The sequence below is a fragment of the Pelobates fuscus genome, chromosome 2 (genome assembly GCF_036172605.1).
Source record: "Pelobates fuscus isolate aPelFus1 chromosome 2, aPelFus1.pri, whole genome shotgun sequence".
Taxonomy (NCBI): domain Eukaryota; kingdom Metazoa; phylum Chordata; class Amphibia; order Anura; family Pelobatidae; genus Pelobates; species Pelobates fuscus.
In genome coordinates, this window is record NC_086318.1 from 169,677,281 (window position 1) to 169,691,661 (window position 14,381).

Here is a 14,381-nt window from a genome sequence, read left to right on the forward strand (position 1 = left end):
CAGTGGTAAAGGGTTCCTGGCTATACAAGTATTATGCAAGATACATCATAATGTCTATAATCATAAAATATGAAGATTAACAACTATAATGTACTAACAGCTTAGCCAAGCAACAGGTAAATCAAGATCATTAAACACTTCAACAATTCACTTTACCAGATTTCCTATCTGTCCAGGTTCTCCTCTGGATCCTTCATGTCCTTTATGCCCCTAAAAACAAAAAAAAAATCATCAGTCCTTCAGTCCAACAATATTCAATAATTTATTTATGGATATTTATGAATAGGTTAGACACTAGAAGCTGAATTAGTACTCCTTATTCTCAAGAAGAAGAGTGAGCTCCAAAACAAGCGATGATTCATTAAGTGCTTCTTTCTCCATCTTTCAACATTTTAGTAAAGCTATGTCATAGATTGTCTTCCATTACCATTTGCCCCGCATCTCCTTGGAGACCTAACACTCCATGGGAGCATTTACACCCAGGACGGTCTGAGCCAAGGCTCAATTCTGCTGTTCCTCCACACTATGAAACAAACACAAAATAATACATTAAATAAAAATGCATGTGAAATAAACATAAATAAATAGAGGAGTATACGTTACTTTAAAAAACATATTGTGTATCTGTCTTAAAATATAGTCAGTGTCAAATATCAAATAAATGGTGGTATGATGATGTCTTCTTAACATTGATTAGCTCTTTGTTATTATATAAATTAGATTAAATATTTATCCAAAATGCAGTAGAACTAAAATATATTCAGAAATATATAATTGTCTGTCTTAAAGGGACACTGAAGTCAAGCGTTCTACAAATCCCAGATCGCCATGGTGACTAGGCATTTTGTCTTGGCACCTGGGTGTTTGTCAGTCCATTCAGCACTAATGAAGGTAGGCAGCTGTGAGCAATGGAGCTGGGTGTTGAGGGAACTGTGATCTTCCTGCGCTTCTTTTTCTGCTGCCTTACGGCGGTCTGCAGTGATACCGGGAGCTGGGATGTGAAGTCACTCCGGCCCAGGCATTACTAAAAAGCACGCCAAAGAACAGAGAAAGAAAAGCTTGAAATTTACAGGATCAGAGCAGCCACACTTAACCCCAAGGAAAGGGTCCACTCCAGCTCTCCCAAAGGTAGGGAGACTATGTGGATGTAAATAAAACATTAAATAATAATAATAATAATAATAATAATAATAATTTGTGAGTATGTGAGTGAGTGAGTGTGTGTGTGTGTGTCTGTCAGTGAGCGTGTGTGTGTCTGTCAGTGTATTTCTAATTAGTGAGTGTGTGTGTGTCTTTCTGTGAGTGTGTCTGTTTAGGTAACCGGCCATCCAATCGCATGGGAAAGTTGTTTTTTTCACCTTTTTTAATATGTTTTTTAATATGTTGTGCTGGTCTCACTGTGGCTTTCCTTGCCTCCACATCTGAGAAAATCAGTCTTGATTATCTCAGTCAATCCAATGCTTTGCCATAAGAAAGCATTAGCAGGCACTTACACATGTATGGAAAAACACTGCACTGTGCAAATCAGCATGTCCTCATAGAGCTGCATTAAATCAATGCATCTCTCTGGGGAACATCAAGTGTCTCCATGTTGACCAGTGCTGCACACTATGCATATGAGGAAGCACCTCTAGTGGCTGTCTGAGTAACTTCTCTGAAAAGGACAACTTGTTCAAGAATACTGGAGTTTATTGTGTTTCTTAAAATACACGTGTGGTGGCAGAGTAAAGATTGCTGCTTCCTGTTCATATATTATTAGACAATTAAAAATCTTGATAATGCTATTTAAAACAATGTCACCAAATGGTACTTTAGCTTACATCTTACTGCTAGCCACATTCAATAGAAAAATTTTGTATACAAAAAAGAATATTAACACTTACTTGATCATTCAACTCACAGCATTGTTCAGCTGAAGCCTTTTCTGGATCGCAATGTATTTCAAGTTGCTGGATGTCAACCTGTAGAATATAAACGTGTAAATCATTTGCTTTTTTCCTATGTTAAGAGAAAAAATATTCACTTGCTGTTTTCGGTGCAGATCCCTAGATATTATAGGGAAGTAGAGTGACCAGTCTGGATTCCCTCATTCTGGGGTATGAAGTCTGAACTGATTAAAGCCCAACATTGCAAGGGTTAAAGTGCATATAAGAAATTTGCCGTTTAACTCTATTTTTCAGAGATTATGAATGTTAAAGCAAATAGAGTATGCACTAAAATCTTAAATCTGTTTTACAATAACCGTGAAATAAGGTTATAATGCCCATTTGTCTAAACAGGATATGTGCGCAGAGTGACAGACTTGCAGATTTCAAAGCTCTCTGTACACAGCTTGGTATTCAACATAGAGAAAGCATACACAGTGGACAAAAAAACAAATCAATGTCTAACATAATTTTTAATGAAAATAGATAATTATATTAAACTTGTTAACAAAAGTTATTATTATTATTATTATTATTATATTATTATTTATAGAGCGCCGTCAAATTCCACAGCGCTTTACAATGGGGATAGGTGATTTACAATATGTTTAATTTAATTTCATAATTTCTACAGAAATTGAAGTTCCCCTCTAAATCTTGGCTTCATTTTATGCAAGTATTATGAATTGTTTTAATTATAAAAAAATAAAAAAAAGCATATAACTTACTAAAGGAGATGAGCCTACGTCCCTTTTCGCAAACAGTTTCTTGGCATCGGTTGTTTGTTCCAATAGTGGAATTGCATTGATTTCTGTGCAGTCTAAAATCATCTTTGCCTCGTCTCCTTTTACACTTAGTGACAGCTTGTGCCATTTGCCATCAAAAAACGTGCCTAATTTGTTATGTGTCTTGAATATGATTGTCTTTTCTGGGGAAGAGTAGAAGAAATCTAAAGACCTTGTACTTTTATGGAAATAAAGTCCAACTTTTTGTTTCTCATCAGAATCGATTATTTGCCATAAATTTTCAATTTTCTGAGGTGTGTCCACCAACAATTTAAAAGTAACTATAATGGAGTAATCATTGGGCAATCCATTTGGAGGGAAAGAGCTAAAAGAAAAAAGAAAAGAAAATATGAATATTAACCAGAGGCATTAGGCACTAAAGCAGATATGTTGTTCTTTATTATTTAATTATCATGGTTTTGTTTTCGAAAAATTGTGAAATGTTCTTCCTACTTAGTTCTCCCTCCTTCTCGTTTCACTAGTTTAAATGGACACTGTAAGTACCAAAACAACTATAGCTCAGTACATTGATTTTGATGTATAGATCAAATACCATGCATTCTTGCACTTAATTGTCTGTTTAGAAGTTAAACCACTTTTTTTCTGCAGCCCAAGCCACATGTCCTCTGGCTGTGACTCACACAACCTCCCTACACACTTCCTGAAAGTGATATCTAATTTTTAAACTTCCCTAACTGCACAGTATGTTTAAGACCTTATTTCATGTCCAGTTAATTGTCTACAGGGGCCTTCTGTGTGTAATTTCAGTTCAATTGACATAGAAGGAGATTAGAATTTCTAAAGTAAACACACTGTGACGCGAGATCAGAATGAAATCGGAGACTGTGTGAGTTACAACCATGGGTGTTGTGGCTAGGGATGCATAAATTAACTGATTTGATATTGAGCTGTGAGACTACAGTATGATCTACACACCAGAACAGCTTCATTAAGCTTAATTTGTTTTTGGTGTTTGGAGTATTCCTCAAGGTATATGTCTATTACTGGCCCAAACACCTATTAATCCAACAATTACAATTGTACAATACGTACAAGACATGTTTGATATACAGGAACCATATCAAAGAGGTCCCTGTCCAAACAATCTTAAAATTCTACAGATTTAAGATAAAGGCACAAGCCATTTAATCTGTGAGAGTGAATGTTTGGGCTAGTATTCCAAATCTACTGCAGAAACTGTATCAGTAACAGGAACAGTTTCTGAAAAACGGTGTCCAGGTCTATTTTCTTTCACCTGTTTCTTATGTAAACCCCCTCTTCATTTTTTGTAAATTATTGTCTTTTCATATGCAGTGCTCCCTTCCCCCTATATTTATTCACATTGTCAGTATTTATTAGTTCTCCTCAATCCCACCACCATAACGTTTCCTCACCATGACACTAGCTGTATCTAAATCACTCTTCCTGTTCACCATTTCATCCACATGGCTAGTGGATCACCTTGATAAGGGAGGAAATTAGACTGATATGAAACAGTGTGATTACACTATTCCATATTAGCCTAATTTCTTACCTTATCAGTGCACATTGGCCCATACATGATCTACACTCTCTCTCCAATGTACACCCTACATTTGTGTTTTTTTGCAGGGCCTGTGCTCAATATTGTATCACAATGTTGCTGAGGGATACCATGCCAACTCCCTGATAAAATCCTTAGGTGCTGGCCTGAAGTAGCTGGCCCAAGGTAAACATAAGAGAAGGGGGAATACACTTGGGGGGGGGGGGGGGGGGAGGTTTACTAACCATACAGCCACAATCTCCTCACTACAGCACCTATACTCCTTTTTCCCCAACCACAGCTCCTCCGCCACTTAGCAAACACACAGCAGCTTTATCTACCACAACACATATAAAGTCCCTATCACCTCAAAATGCACATTACACACATACACACATACACTACAAATTCTCTACAAATCCAAACCCAAACAAAAGCCTCATTTTCCCCCACACTTTGCAGCCTATTTTTGTTCCCAAAACTCAAACTATAGTTACTCTCCCCGTTAGCACACACTACTGCCTCTATCCACAAACGGCCCCTGTTTACATGCCCACACACATACAACACCACAAACTGCCCAATTCACATACAACAAAACAACAACCCTAAAAGCAGCATTCCCCCCCCCCCCCCACATACACAGACAAACCTACAAGCAGCATTCCCAGAAAAAGGCAACACCAGAAATAGCCCCATCCACACACAACCCACAATTCTAGAAGCAACATCCCCAAACAAACAGCCCTACAAGCAGCATTACCAGAAAGAAGCAACACCACAAAGAGCCTACCATCATAAAAGCAACTCAACAAACTGCCACCCAACAAACGCAACCCTACAAGCAGCATCTCGACAAACCTTGCATTAACGCATCAAATTGCATACCCCATACTTTTGTATATTTAATATGATGGGTGCATTTAGGAAACTGGCTTTGGGGCCCAAAGGAGAGTAAATCCAGCCCTGCTGATAACACTATGGGACTGAAGCACCTTAGTTTGCAACATTTAATTGTTTCTCTTGATTGTTGGCTACCTAGACTGTGTGCCATTAGGCCACCATTAGAAGGAATGTACCATTTTTAAGAGATGTAAGAGATGACAGCATTTCTTGAGCCTGTATGACACATTTTGTACCTACCTATATTCATTCACAATGTCTGTACTAAGGAGAAAACATACTTGTGAAAGTACCATAACCTGCACAGCTCACTGCAGTGGTTATGATGTCAGGAGGGCACTGTTGCCATTCCAGGATAAGTAGTCATATCATTTGTGAATAGTTTGACAGTCATGGCATGGCTTATCTCAGTAGAACGTATGACAGCCCCTTCCTGGAGCTTTCAGATGTTGTAGAACTACATCCCCAGTGATGCTTTGCATACGTTTAAATTGCTTTTTGAATGTCAAAGCATCCTGGAAGCTAATGTTTAAAACATCTGGGGATCTATCTTTTGGGCCCTAAAGGGACCCTTTGAGCACCATAGCAACTTCATCAGAAAAAAGATGTTAAGTTGCTAGAAAGTGCCTGCTCAAATGCTCAGCTATTTTCCTCCCAGTCCGAGGCTTGATTTTGGAAGTCTCAGAAGCCTTGGACTGAGAACATAAGCCGCTGATAGGCCTGATAAGTTGAAAGCATCAGCCACGGATAGGCTCTGACTCTAGCAGTAACTTTCCATTCATAAAACGGCTTAAGACACATGCATTCTTCTCAGGCTTTCAGTATTTCTTAGGCTATCCCAGTCCAAGGCTACCTAATTCAAGCACTATAAATAGCTGAGCAAACAATCAGGCATCAGATTCAAGACTTTGAATCATTTTAAACCCTAGAGGTAATCTGATCAGGGGAACATTCTTGCACCATAACAACTTAATTCCAATAAAGTTATGAAGCCTGGAGTGTTCTTCTATTAAATAACTCAAACTATAAAACGTGCATTTCTTGTTTAGCAAACTTCTACATAAGGCATGAGATGTGTATTTCTATTGATTACAGTAACTTAAATCTAATTTTAAGATGTTTATTATAAAACAAATAATATGAATATATACTTTTCCTCACCTTGCATTTTTCTTTAAATGTATGTCAGGCTTTATGCGCAATGCAGTTAAATTTGGATTTGATCCATTAACTGTTTTTACATCTGGTGTGTCTGACAAACGCAGTCCTTCAAGAAGGTCAAAAACTGTAATTGGAAAATAAACATTATTTTGAATGCTAATTTCTAAACTTGAATTACATTTTTCAATTGTGTTTCATAAAAGTCACATCTAAGCTAATCTGTATATAGTAATTTTGGGGGCCACCCAAGAGTTAGTTTAGGCTCCTAGTCTCTTATTCTTAGTCTCCTCAGTGTCAAGGTATCTTATCATCAGTCCACTGGTCTTATCCTCTTAAAGCCTTTTGCGCTATTTTAAGTGGAAAGTCACTTCCCCTTAGTATGCTGGTTAGATACCCCCATTAGTCCACTCAATCCCAGCTTCTATTTAAGACCATCGGTCGCCAGGTCTTTTAAGTAAAGACGCCTTAACACCTAGGTGACCTATTTTCAGTCCCCATGTCTTTAGCCTTAATGTACAGATAATGTTCTAAACGTAGAAGATGTATGTTCTCATGGTCTGATAATTTGATTATGCGTGCTTCAGTGGCCTGCCTAGTGCAGTGGGCACAGAACATCGATTAAACCCTGGAGTAACAAGAGTAAAAAAATATCTGTAAGTCTCTAGTAAGGTCACTTCATAACATGGCAAGATGGTGTGTTAATAACTACTCTCATGTAGTTATTTATAAACTCTATAGACGTTGCTATACATACCCTGCAATGTCATAAATGTGTTCTAGGGGTTTCAAAAGAAAAGGATCATAGTTTTATATGTGGTGGATATGTATCCAGATCAACTCAGCTATGGAGATTCTGGAAGCTGAATTTTACAGAAACACCCACATAGGCCTTGCAAGATACAGGATGACTGTTACTTCATCAACAGAGTATAAACACACAAAAAATGGTGTTAGCCCATATAGTGTAGCAGATATTACTGATACTATAAATCACATATACTCTGTGTTCAATGTAATCTGGTACAAGTGGATAGAGGCTCTGATGGCCCCAGACAAGACTGAACAGCTTTTGATAACGTGAGGTATCAGGATGGACCTTAAGTACAGCAGTTGAGGAATTATAAACAGTATTCTAAGGACATTGCCAGGTGGCAATGTTGTAGTCCTTTTCACATTTTAACTTAAGCCCTTTCAAAAATACTACCCTGAACCATACCCATGTCCAAACCCAAATCGTATGTACTGCTTCTTTTTATTTAACATATTCAATGGGATTTAAGGGAATATTAGAAATAACCACTTCTTGGACAGGAATACTAAGAATGTGACAATAAACTGTGTCTTTTTCTGTGGGTGTAGCATTTCTCTTCATCTCTTCTACTGCCTCCAACATCCTAAACAACATCAGCATCCCCCACGTTCCTATTAAACAATAACTGTTTCTTCCAAACCCAAGTAAAAGTAATTTACTGTATATTATGTCCAGTTGATTCATTTAATCCTTTGATTAGACTAAAATTTTGAGTTATGCATGAATGAATGAAACTAATTATCATTAACGTATAACATATTGTTTGACTTACCAGAAATAGGAGATTCTTGGCATTGGGTAAGAATGAATACGGTTAAAAAACTGATAAGACCTGTAAAATTCATTGTGTCTTTCTTAAATGGGATAAATCTGCAAAACAAACATAGCAAATGCATGATGTTGTCAGCAAAAAGTTTTGCTTGGTTTTATATTAGTAAAAGAAGAAAAACATAAATGTTATGAAAAATGCATGATAACATTTCACGTTCCATTCATGATTTTTTAATTTTTCCAAGATTCTAACTAATCTAACTAACATAATAAGCAAGATTCATTAAATAGTTGATAGTAGATATGAAGTGTAATTGGGGAACTTTTAAAGTGCAGGAATCAGCGGGGAGATCCATTTGGTTTCCATGGTGACTGTACCACTTTTAGAACCCTTTCTCATAATTATTTTTTAAACATCTCCCTTCTCATGCTGGTTGGTTATATTTGAAATTTATCATGTGATAGAATGAAGACAGATTTGAGATTACCTGTTTTATTTATAACACTTCTCAACATTTACTAATTTTGTTAACGATATGTTAAAAGATATAAAAAATATATATTATAAATGAAACGTACAGATTTTAAGGAAATTAATATATACAATGAGTATGTGACTGTTATAGATGACGGTTTAGATCAGTTTCTTAAATCAAGTGTGATAATTACCTAATACCAAAGTATATTTGTTATCATGCTGAAATTAGATAATTTGTTTCAAAGAATTTACTTTGAAGTTGTATACTATAGACTCTACAACTTTATAATGAGTATCATTCCTGGAGTGTAAATAATGGGTATCACACCCTCACTGTGCTGTGAAATTCCATGCATGCCTATCATGGCCAAACACTATCTACTAGGATTGTTCTCATCATTTTAAGTCGCAATCACTTCTGAATTTATTTTAATTTTAGCCTGCAAAATAACAATAATGTATTTCAGATTTAATAACTAAAATTAATATTATATGACAAAATAAATTCAGATTACAATATCAGTCATACAACAAGAATTATCTAACAGCTATTTAAACATAATATTTACAAGTTATAAAATCATGGTACTGATGGAAGAGATCATGTGGATTTAATTAGCGGTACAGTCACAGTGGAAGCACCAGTACAAAGTATTCATCTATCTACAATTACAAACAAAGTGATGATAATGTATACAAGTGGGAGCTGAGTAATACAGTTAAGATCTGGACAAAATATTTGTATAATTTATAAACTGGATATAATTTTACGTTTCTGCCTTATTCTGTGTAACAAATGTAACCAATCAAAAAATGCAGTTATTTGTTGAATAGAAGTATTATAAATAAAATTGCTCAAATAGAGTCACTAATCACTCATTATTCAAACAACTTTTACTATATGTATATATATTTAAGTTTATATATATATATATATGTACATATTTAGTAAAAGTTGTTTGAATAAGATAGATAGATAGATAGACAGACAGGCAGACAGACAGACAGACAGACAGATAGATAGATAGATAGATAGATAGAGAGATAGATAGATAGATAAATAGATAGAGAGATAGAAAGATAGATAGATAGATAGATAGATATAGAGAGAGAGAGATAGATAGAGAGAGATAGATAGATAGAGAGATAGATAGATATATAGATAGAGAGATAGATAGATAGATAGATCATTTTAATTTTCCTATATAGGGCTCTTGCCCAGAGCACTACTGTACAATTTATGAAACAGATCATTGGTAATTATATTTTATAGAGTGAGCTTGTTTAGGCAGGACCCTCTTCACCTACTGTTCCCATCATACATGTTTTGTTACAATTAAATTGTTGTCTTGTTTCCTATTGTACAGAGCTGCAAAATATGTTGGCGCTATATAAAACATTGTAATTAAACAGAATATAGACATACCATATACAAAGCAAAATGATACAAAATGAGAAGAGAACTTGCCCATGAGCTTACAATCTACCAAGGAATACATACATACATACATACAATTTCTATTTCTTTGTGAAACTCATCAGATTAAAATACTCTAATGACAAACTATATATTTTTTATTAATTATGATATTCACACCCTCAGTTGCAGGTACCCTTAAGCATGTATCTACAACATCCACTATGATATAGTAAGGTTTACTTAGATTTTTATGCATGCTTATATTTAAGATATGACATATAACTATATTTAACATATGACTTACACAAATATACACACACATATATTTCATTACATTATATATTTCTTACCTGTTCTATGTTAAATTTTGTATATATTGTGCAATAGTATTGATTTTGTATTTTATTGTACCCTATTGTATCAATGCAATGTTTTGTGGACCCAGGACATACTTGAAACCGAGAGAAATATCAATGTACCCTTCCTGGTAAAATATTTTATAAATACATAAATAAATATATTTATATAGATGTATGGTTGCAAGAATAAGCTAAGCATTGCATGCTAACTTTTTCCCAACATTAAAATAACATTTTAAAAAAATCACAATTTAGGTTACAGCAATTGATGTATTACATTTGCACTTACTTTTCATGTTCTGTAGGTGAAGTAAAGCATGCAGATGGGAAATGTTAGTTCTGGGAACTTCTGTGACAGGGAGAGCAACAAGTAATCCCCAAAGACACAGAGATGATCAGTTTCTCATTGATTTTTCAGTACAGACAACTCCACTTCTCCTTCTGTGCCTAGGGGTTCTGCTCCCTGGTGATAGGTGGAACAAGAAATGGATGGCTGGTGATTGGTTATTTTTCAAATTGCCAGTTATACTGAGAGAATTAAGTAATATATGCCTTTGTACTCTATTATGACACTTGGTACAAAGATAGTCAAATACTTTTGCTAGATTTGTTGAGAACAAAAAATCCTTACATTAAAAAGAGTGTTGCATATGTTTACACATAAACTGGATTACAATTATTATTCTTCTGACTCACTTAACAATCTTTGATTTAAAAAAAAAAAAGACAGCATTGAAATAGAATAACTGCGCTCTGAGTTCTATTTTGCAGATAACGGGGATTTCAGTTGCACATGCTGTTCAAATTTCAACTCTTTGGGGAAAAAACAAGTGCACAAATCCATTTATTGCTGACTAGAGGTGTGTAAAAACAATCTGATAAACTTTGGGTCACTTTGGAATCCTGAATAAAAGTGGAATATTTTTAGAAGTACAAATTCAAATGTAATTTTTCCAGGAAAAAGGATCTAAGCAATAGTATATAAAAAGATTAAAGGGACACTATAGGCACCCAGACCACTTCAGCTCATTGAAGTGGTCTGGGTGCAATGCCCCTGTTCCCTTAATCCTGCAATGTTAACTATTGCAGTCTCTGATACACTGCAGTAATTACTTTGTAGGATTCAAACTGCCTCTAGTGGCTGTCAATCAGTCGCCTAACTAACGCAAGGAACATTGGCGCTGGAATCAGGTAAGTACATAAGGGTTTATTAAAATCTTACAGTTTGAGGGGGGGCTGGGGAGTTAGGGATCTATAGTGCTAGGAAGACATCTTTATATTCCTAGCACTTATCTCTTTAATACTGAATATATATTACATAAGAATATGTATTAATTCATTTCTTTGTATAGAAGTTTGTTTTGAGACTTATTCTAAACTACTGACTACTGGGTAATCCTATCTAGGAATTAATACTATTGCAAAGTTCTGAAGCACTTTCAAGCAAAATACCGTAGATTAGGTATTTTATTGATCTTTGAACAAACCCATGAAGCACCACAACAACTACAGCCCCTCTTATATGTGACCTGCTGGGTATTCACCATGAAAACGGCAATTTTGTAGGAACAAATAGTTCATCTGGGTTCAACATATTAATAGTTCAACATATGAGTGTATCCGCTAAATTGTAAAGAGTTAAAAACAAAGTCAGGAGAAATATGTTGTTTATATTTGTTCACTGTAGAGATTCGTTTCACTTAGAAAATCAATAAATTATGTCATTTGAGCAGTTGTACCAAAAAGTTTGTATACAAGAGTAGGGACACTTTATTCCAAGAGCAATTCTATAGTTATAGTTAGTTAATTTTTAAAAACATTCCAACTGTATTTTCCCATTATAATTAATTACTTAATTATAGAAACAAAATAAAAACTATTATTTGCAAAAATAACATTAACATTTTTATTTGCGATTAGCCATACTCTCTGGAAGCATTCCGAGGGTGCCCCAGGCCAGCCAGTGCAATTACTACAGAAATACCCTGGTTACTTACTGCAACAGGAGCCAGCATTCAGCTTACCGTGCTTCTGGGTGCAAAAATAAAAAGTGCAGGGTGGATAGGCCCCCGACAACAGCCAATATTGGCGATCTGCTCTGGTCACTCATCGAGGCCTGTCATGGCGCTATTCTCAGATGGACTTTCCCGGTCCTCCAGCTTAATGTCCCTTGCCGATATTCAGAAGCTGGAAATGCCAGCAATCGCACAGAGTGCTACTATACCTCCTGTGAAGGCTGCTGATCTACCAGTAACAGAGGGGACACTAAAAACCCTCCTGGGTGACCTCTGCCGCAATATGGCTGCAGACATCAATTTTTTTAAGGAGTAGATTAGTGGAGAGTCTGTGGGTTCTCTCTTTACAGATGAATCCCGGTTTTCACTGTACAAGGCAGATGGCAGACAGCGTGTATGGCGTTGTGTGGGTGAGCGGTTTGCTGATGTCAACGTTGTGGATCGAGTGGTCCATGGTGGCGGTGGGGTTATGGTATGGGCAGGCGTATGTTATGGAAAACGAACACAGGTGCATTTTATTGATGGCATTTTGGCATTTTGAATGCACAGAGATACTGTGACAAGATCTTGAGGCCCATTGTTGTGCCATTCATCCACGACCATCACTTGTTGCAGCATGATAATGCACGGCCCCATGTTGCAAGGATCTGTACACAATTCCTGAGAGCTGAAAACATCCCAGCATACTCACTGGACATGTCACCCATTGAGCATGTTTGGGGTGTTCTGGATCGGCGTATACAACAGTGTATTTCAGGTCCTGCCAATATCCAAGTTTGCACAGTCATTGAAGAGGAACGTTTATAATTTTGTTCAAAGTGCAATTGTACCAATGTTACTTATTGTTCTGTTTGAAACGTTTTTTTGCTATTTTTGCAGCTTCTGTTTTGTTTGTTTTTCTTTGGCCTGTCATCATCAGATGTACTCCCTTTGGGTTGAGTCCCTTCCCACACTCTCCACTGGGGATTTAATTTCCCGTTTTCACACTCCCACCACCCACTTTTTGTGATTTTTAAACTATGGTTAACTTGGAGTAGTGAGTGTCAGCCTCTTATCTTGCTACATGGGTGTGCGCACCACTTACCTCCCTACAATGTCAAGAGGTCAGCAGTCTTAGCTACCCCTTAACGGCCTACATTTGCTTCCTAGATAACTACTTCAGGGGCAGCAGACTCCGTTTAACCCCTTAAGGACACATGACGTGTGACATGTCATGATTCCCTTTTATTCCAGAAGTTTAGTCCTTAAGGGGTTAAGATTGTCATTTTTATCTTTATCATCTCTCGTTATATATATAACCCTTGAATCGTACGTAATAGCTATGATACCAGTGGCATGCTGCTCCGATTTTGTACAATATCTATGTCTTAATTTCTGTTCAAATTATTTTTATTAACAGTTCTTTGTAGAACAATACAATATCAGAATTAAAAAAAAGTTATAATATGGAGTAACAAGAAGGAAAGGGGGAAAAATTAATTAAAAGGGGAAAAAAGAGGGGGATTCCATCCTTATGTATCAAAATTGGAAACGACAGGTGTTTAAAGTCATGATGTATAATACAGAGTACACTTAAGTACATAAATAGAAAATGCAATAGTTACCATATAAATGGTATTGCAAGGTGTGTGAGATTAATTTATATCCGATATTTCTATGTAATGTCTATGATTTTTTGTGGATTGAGAATAAAAGAAAGATTGACAAAAAAAAATATTACTTGAAAAAAGAACATTATTCCCCAGTAGATTCACATCTCCTCTAGAAATACCATAGAACATGTTACAAGAAACTGCGAGACCTAAAGTCAATATACACCATGTGAAAGGAATGAATTCATAAGGAACTTTACAGCCTTTGGAATAATGTAAAGCAGATATAGTTATGGTACTGTAAAGTTACACACACAGCATTCATTGCGATACAGACTGTAGTTTTTTCTGCTTGTGAACTGTAGGTTATTTTCTGCTTCTTTTCAACATGCGTATGTTTTAATGATTTTTTGTAATGTTATTTAACTTTTATAAGTCTGGATCTGGCAAGTGTCTGCCCCTAGCTTCCCAGGAAGGGTGTTGGGTTACCCCAATACAGAAAAACACTGAAAAAAGGGAGTTAGCAATGTTATTGTTACAAACCTTACCTGTTTATTTTTGGCATAAAACATATACTCTTCTCTTATCAGGGCTATTTGCAAAAGTGTGCATCGTCGGGAATTCAAAGTGAAATTAAAG

The 14,381-nt window shown here is 36.0% G+C and overlaps 1 protein-coding gene across 1 annotated transcript in view; it reads right to left on the minus strand.

Moving 5' to 3' along the window:
• Positions 1–10,541, minus strand: part of LOC134585672 (collagen alpha-1(XXII) chain-like) — a 53,882-nt gene extending 43,341 nt beyond the window's left edge. Inside the window, exons 1-7 of the mRNA XM_063441126.1 lie at positions 10,425–10,541; positions 7,880–7,977; positions 6,297–6,420; positions 2,654–3,035; positions 1,884–1,961; positions 428–523; positions 157–210 (exon numbers count right to left, since the gene is read on the minus strand). Of these exons, the coding sequence (XP_063297196.1) occupies positions 157–210; positions 428–523; positions 1,884–1,961; positions 2,654–3,035; positions 6,297–6,420; positions 7,880–7,952 (807 nt within the window). The 5' untranslated portion in view covers positions 7,953–7,977; positions 10,425–10,541. The remainder of the gene's footprint in view (positions 1–156; positions 211–427; positions 524–1,883; positions 1,962–2,653; positions 3,036–6,296; positions 6,421–7,879; positions 7,978–10,424) is intronic.
• Between the last annotated feature and the right edge of the window lie 3,840 nt (positions 10,542–14,381).